The sequence below is a fragment of the Hirundo rustica genome, chromosome 3 (assembly GCF_015227805.2).
Source record: "Hirundo rustica isolate bHirRus1 chromosome 3, bHirRus1.pri.v3, whole genome shotgun sequence".
NCBI lineage: Eukaryota > Metazoa > Chordata > Aves > Passeriformes > Hirundinidae > Hirundo > Hirundo rustica.
This window is the reverse complement of record NC_053452.1, coordinates 32371106-32377898: the sequence shown is the minus strand read 5'-3', so window position 1 is coordinate 32377898 and position 6793 is coordinate 32371106. Positions and strand designations below refer to the sequence as shown.

At 52.3% G+C, this 6793-nt stretch overlaps 1 protein-coding gene across 1 annotated transcript; it reads left to right on the top strand.

Moving 5' to 3' along the window:
- On the top strand, nucleotides 1-6793 carry HSP90AB1 (heat shock protein 90 alpha family class B member 1). Its single transcript, XM_040059434.2, has 12 exons — nucleotides 1-24; nucleotides 132-278; nucleotides 445-651; nucleotides 949-1108; nucleotides 1298-1431; nucleotides 1889-2200; nucleotides 2634-2799; nucleotides 2989-3179; nucleotides 3460-3607; nucleotides 3859-4127; nucleotides 4557-4890; nucleotides 6207-6793. Exons 2-12 carry the CDS (start codon nucleotides 132-134, stop codon nucleotides 6314-6316), a joined length of 2178 nt encoding a protein of 725 aa, XP_039915368.1. The 5' UTR covers nucleotides 1-24; the 3' UTR covers nucleotides 6317-6793.

Below are 6793 nucleotides of genomic sequence, written 5' to 3'. Positions count from 1 at the left end.
CGCCGGTCCCTCACGTCTGAGACGGTAGGGACAAGACGGGGGACGGGGCTGGGCCTGATGCCCCCACCGCCCCCTCCCTGGTACTCATGCCCTGAAAATGCGCTGAAAATAGCCGTGTGTTTGCATTATAGATGCCCGAGAAAGTGCAGCATGAGGAGGAGGATGCGGAGACCTTCGCCTTCCAGGCGGAGATCGCCCAGCTCATGTCGCTCATTATCAACACTTTCTATTCCAATAAGGAGATCTTTCTGCGGGAGCTCATCTCCAACGCCTCCGACGTGAGCCCGGGCGGGAGTGGGCTCCTTCCTCTGCCGGGGGGTCGGGGTCGGGCTGGTGTCCTTCCGGGGGTGCCGATTCCTGGCTCCCCGGGAAGGCTTGTGCAGGGGCGGGACGGAGGAGGCCGTCGAGTAGGGAGGCCGTGTTGAGCATCCCCCTCTCCCATAGGCCCTGGATAAGATCCGCTATGAGAGCCTCACCGACCCCTCAAAGCTGGACAGCGGGAAAGACCTGAAGATTGACATCATCCCCAACCCCCGGGACCGCACACTGACCCTGGTGGACACTGGCATTGGGATGACAAAAGCAGACCTCATCAACAACCTGGGCACCATTGCCAAATCTGGGACTAAAGCCTTCATGGAAGCCCTGCAGGTGGGTTACCTTTGGTTGCACGGGTTCCCTGGGGCCACAGGCTGGTGCTGAATGTACAAATAATAATAAATAATAGAAAGGCCCTGCTGCCTTGTTTGCTGTGGGAGCTGTTGGCCTACTCAAGTGTGCTTCCCCCACCTTTCCAACACTAGGGAGGAGCTGAGTGTAGAGCTGGTTGCCTGTTGGCACTTGTATGTTTTTCTCTGCATACTTGACCCAGTTCTCTGCTGTTGTGAATCAGTCGCAGACATTATCTGTCCCCACGTTGGTCTTAGCAGTTGCTCTCTGCTTTCACAGGCCGGGGCAGACATCTCCATGATCGGGCAGTTCGGTGTGGGCTTCTATTCCGCCTATCTGGTGGCTGAGAAGGTGGTTGTCATTACCAAGCACAATGATGATGAGCAGTATGCCTGGGAGTCGTCAGCTGGGGGCTCGTTCACTGTCCGAACTGACCATGGTGCGTATTGTACAAAAACCCAAGCGCGTTTTCCTGCCAGCAGCGCCCCTTTTGCTTGTGCTCCCTAGAGCCGTGCTGCACTGCAGTCACACTGGTTAATGCTGGCTATCACATAATATTGAAGCTCGAGGAGCTGCTCACGCTTGCTCTCTGCCCTGGAATACGACTGTTGCTCTCCCCACGCTGCAGGTGAGCCCATTGGCCGTGGCACCAAAGTGATCCTGTACTTGAAGGAGGACCAGACTGAGTACTTGGAGGAGCGTCGTGTAAAAGAGGTGGTGAAGAAGCACTCCCAGTTCATTGGCTACCCCATCACGCTCTATGTACGTAAGGAAATGACTGGAAAGCTGGAAGCAGGGGTGGGTGGTGTTAGAAACAGGAGCACAGAAAAGGTCCAGTGTACAGTCCCTTCTGTAGTTCCTGGCTGCTGGGTACTGAGCAACGGTGCTCTCAGCTTCTGTGGCCAAAGGTGATTTGAGGCTGGGGGCTTACTGGAGGTGAAGGAGGTGGGTATCTAGCCACACGAAAGGCCTTTGATCTCTGCAGCTGAAAATCATCTTAAATCAGCCATGGAAAAAGGAGGGTTCCCTGCCACTTGTCTCTTCTCAGACACAGCTTTTGGTTGCATGATAAGGGGCTTTTGAGGACTGGTTCCAAGGGCTTTGTTTCCAGATGATGCATTTGTTTGGCCTTGGAGAACACCATTTTTATCATCTGGGGCAAAAGGATTTTTGGTAACTAGGGGCTGGACCTGACTGTTGGGTGTTTCTTTATCCACAGCTGGAGAAAGAACGTGAGAAAGAGATCAGTGATGATGAAGCAGAGGAAGAGAAAGATGAGAAGGAGGAAGAGTCAGTGTCCAAAGATGAAGAGAAACCCAAAATCGAGGATGTGGGCTCTGAGGAGGAGGAGGAGGGAGACAAAGGCAAGAAGAAAAAGACCAAGAAAATCAAGGAGAAATATATTGACCAGGAGGAGCTGAACAAGACCAAGCCAATTTGGACCCGCAACCCTGATGACATCACCCAAGAGGAGTATGGCGAGTTCTACAAGAGCCTCACCAACGACTGGGAGGATCACTTGGCTGTCAAGGTGGGTGCTGGGCTACCCTTCCTTCCAAGGAGAGGCAGAGGGCCCCTTTCCAGCCCTTATCCAGAGTCACCACAATGTTGTAGCTCTGTGGGACTTAGCACTCAGGCCACTTGGTGGTGGAGCAACCTGCACTGTGACTCCCGTGCAGGTGAGGATTGGCAGTGCCAGTCTCTAAGCAAGACAGGAGGATGTGGGGTCTCGGAGAAGCACTGACTTCTCTGTCCAAGCCTGCTGTATGCCAGAGAACCTTGGCACATAGGGGATAGCGGGCCTGAGCAGGAGGAAATACAGGTTGCTTGGATGCTAGAGATAATGCTGTGCCCCCTTGCCAGCCCCAGTGCTGAGGAGTGGCAGTTGAGCCTCCTTACTGTGGGAGCTGGGGAAAGGAGAAGTGAAGCACCTCAGCAGCTGGGTTTTTTTCCTGGTTCCACAGCACTTCTCTGTGGAAGGGCAGCTGGAGTTCAGGGCCCTGCTCTTCATCCCACGCCGTGCCCCTTTTGACCTCTTTGAGAACAAGAAGAAGAAGAACAACATTAAGCTGTATGTGAGGCGGGTCTTCATTATGGACAGCTGCGATGAGCTCATCCCTGAATACCTAAGTAAGAACCCCCTGTCTCAGCCTCCCAGTGCTGGGATCCCCACAGCCTGTGGTACCACTTCCAGTACAAAGGGACTGAATGATGTGCTAGCTGGTGTGGGTGCATAGCAGTCAGTGTTTTAGCTCTTCTCTTTCTGTGTTGAAGCCCAGAATCCTTAACCTGACACCTGTTTTCATTCCTCCTACGCAGACTTCATCCGGGGTGTTGTGGACTCAGAGGACCTTCCTCTGAACATTTCTCGTGAGATGCTCCAGCAGAGCAAGATCCTCAAAGTGATCCGCAAAAACATTGTGAAGAAATGCTTGGAGCTCTTTTCTGAGCTGGCAGAAGACAAAGAGAACTACAAGAAATTTTACGAGGCTTTTTCCAAGAATCTGAAGGTGAGTTGGGCACCCTGCCCCTGGAGGAGGGAAGGGCTCATGACCCATCTGCCTGAGGAACAATCCTGTTCCTGTGCTGTCTCCCCTATGCGTGGATGTTGGGATAAAGGGAGTGGGTCTTGCGAATGCCTCAGAGCACCTTTGTGGGCATCTGTCCCCTCTGGGTGCCCTAGGCCAAACATTCAAATGATCATGAGCTGGGCAGATGGCTGTGCCTCAGGGGTGGCCAAGGGCATCCAAGTCCTGTCCTGGAAACTTCATGCATCTCTTCTGCCCCCAGTTGGGCATCCACGAGGACTCCACCAACCGAAAGCGCCTTTCGGAGCTGCTGCGGTACCACACATCCCAGTCAGGCGATGAGGCGACTTCGCTTTCTGAGTACGTGTCCCGGATGAAGGAGAATCAGAAGAGCATCTACTACATCACAGGTGAGCCAGAGCTCCTCTGAGCCTCCAGGGCTGAGGCAGGTAACGAACATGTAACTTAAAATACTTCCTGCTGCCTTCAGCAGATCATCCCTGCTGAATTACAGCTCATTCCTGGGGGCTGGGGAAAGGCCACCAGGCCTAGGGCTCTGGCTACCGCCAGTTTTATGTTAGTGGTCCCAAGTGGTGTTTGTCCTGCTGTAACCAGCTCTTAGCTCCTGATGATGTTTCATTTCTATCCTCCACAAACACAGGGGAGAGTAAGGAGCAGGTTGCTAACTCGGCCTTTGTGGAGCGTGTGCGGAAGCGTGGCTTTGAGGTGGTATACATGACAGAGCCCATCGATGAGTACTGTGTGCAGCAGCTCAAGGAGTTTGATGGCAAGACCCTGGTATCAGTCACCAAAGAGGGGCTGGAGCTGCCTGAGGATGAGGAAGAGAAAAAAAAGATGGAAGAGAGCAAAGCCAAGTTTGAGAACCTCTGCAAACTTATGAAGGAAATCCTGGACAAGAAGGTGGAGAAGGTGAGATGGGCAGGGAGCTTAGCCCTGGGCTGGAGGGAGGAGAGCTGGGTCCTCCGTGCTGCAGGTGAGGGCCCCCGCTCAATGCATGCCTCTCATCTCCTGCAGAGGAGCCGCTAAAGGAGACTGGAGGTCCCAGCATGCACCATCTTGCTCTAAGCAGCCAGGCTGCAGGCGAGGGGCACTGACCCAAATACGTGCATTGATGGGAGAGGGTAAGTGTGGGAAACACGCAGTGGGTGCTCTAAGTGCTGGCTGAGCTGTGCAAATTAGTCTGTGCTGCAGTCCTGGAGCTGCTTGGAGCATCTCTGCTTGCTTTGGGGTGTCCTCAGGTGCACCAGGGGCAAAGACTTGGGCTATAGTGTGCTGTGGCTGGGCCCAGTCCGGGGCTTTTGGGGGCCTTGCTGAGCTGACCCTTGGCTACGTTGGCAGGTCACCGTCTCAAACCGGTTGGTCTCGTCTCCCTGCTGCATCGTCACCAGCACCTATGGCTGGACAGCCAACATGGAGCGCATCATGAAGGCTCAGGCACTGCGGGACAACTCTACCATGGGCTATATGATGGCCAAGAAGCACCTGGAGATCAACCCTGACCACCCAATTGTGGAAACCCTTCGCCAGAAGGCTGACGCTGACAAGAACGACAAAGCTGTTAAAGATCTGGTGGTGCTGCTCTTTGAGACTGCTCTGCTGTCCTCTGGTTTCTCCCTGGAAGATCCCCAGACCCACTCCAACCGCATCTACAGGATGATCAAACTCGGGCTTGGTGAGTATCCACTCAACTTCTGAAGCCTGCAGCAGGCCTGAAAGCAGGTTAACTGGTCAGGCTAGTGTCTTGGGGCAGGGGGAGGCCAGTCAGGGAGCCGTGCTGCTAGGATGTGCTGAAGTGGCTCTGTACATAAGGTGGCCAGGAGAAAGTTTGAACCTGTAACAAGGTACTTCAGGAGGGCTCAGGACTCTGGGTGGACTGCCCTGTCCTTCACAACACCAGGAGCCACCACCAGGATGTTCAGATGACAAGCTGAGACTTTTTACTTTTTATTCCTTCAGAGTAAGTGTGAAAATTCTGTCTTGGGTGATGTGACCTATCTGGTGAAACAGCTTGTGCTTGCACACAGCCTTTTCCTCCAAATTACTACTTAGCTAAAAATGTAAATCAGAAGGTGCTGTGGCTTGGCACAGCTAAGTTAGTAACTCTGTGCTGCCTAGTCTCAGAAGGAGTAGGGTCTTCTCTTAGTCAAGTTGCAGGTAAGGGGACTGTATGGTAGTACAATTTTCTGTTCGAGTACTCTAAAACAGCAACTTGCAGTGTTGGAAACTGATGAACTCTAGAGTCTTTAGTTGTGACTTGACGGGATTTACTGCATTTTTCTCTAGAGAAATGTCCATGGCTTAAACTCCAGGTTTTGTGGTGCTGGGTGACAAGTCTTTTGTAGTTAATCTCTACTGGCTAAAGGAGTGCACTCTAACGGCATAGGTAGTATCCATATCCTAGTGTTGATGTTACTGGGAACATGCTTCTGATTAAGGGTTAGTTCTGGAGTTGAGAATCACTTCTAATGTTGTTTTGCATTTATTAGTTTCCAGTCTGGAAGAAAAGAGACTGAGGGGTGACCTCATTGCAGTGTGAAGCTTCTTCACCAGGGGAAGCAGAGGGGCCTGCATTGATATTTTTACTCTGGTGACAAGTGACAGGACCTGAGGGAAGCTCATGAAGATTTGTCAGAGATGTTTAAGTTGGATATTAGGGAAAGGCTTCTTACCCAGAGAGTGGTTGCCCAAGGAACAGACTCCCCAGGGCACAGCACCAAGCCTGCCAGCATTCAAGAAGTGTTTGGACAACACTCTGAGACACACCGTGTGATTTTTGGGGCTGTCCTGTGTAGAGCCAGGAGCTGGACTTCAGTCATCCTTGTGGGTCCCTTCCAATCAGAATATTCTATGATTCTGTGAACCATTGGACACTAATAGCCCCATTCCTCAGGCTGGGGGCAGAAGCCGGGTTTACTCTGGGCGAGGCTGTACATCTGGGATCAGGTGTCATTTGGAGGCCTTATCTCTTCCTTTCCTCCCCTCTCCCAGGCATTGATGAAGATGAGGTGACTGCAGAGGAGCCCAGTGCAGCTGTCCCTGAGGAAATCCCCCCTCTGGAGGGCGATGAAGATACGTCCCGCATGGAAGAGGTAGACTAAAGGAGGAAGGTTCTTCCTTCACCTGCCAGACCTCTGCTCTGTCATGTCTGCTCCCACCAGCTGCTACTGACTTCTTGGTGGTGTCTGTTCTTTTGGCTGTTTGGTTGGGGTTGTTTTTGGCCGGGTGCAGGAGAGCATGATTCCCTGTTTGTTAGTAGTGATTCAGGTAGCCTCTGAGGCCTGTCTGTTCTGTGTCTTTCTGCTTGTGTAGGAACAGCTGATGGGGAGTAGAGGTGTGAGAAGGCATCAGGCTTCCCCTCTCTCCCCCTTATGGAGTGTCCCATGTTACCAGTAGGCATCAAACACTGTCCTTATTCCATTGGGGTGGGAGAGCCCTTCCTCCAAACTGCTGCCTCCCTGAAGTCCCAGGATAGCATAATGTATTTGGGCTGGTTTTGTTTGATTTTTTTTTTTTTCTGGTTTTTTTTGGTTTTTGGGGTTTTTTTGTTCTACTGGAATTAAAGAATTGATGATTTA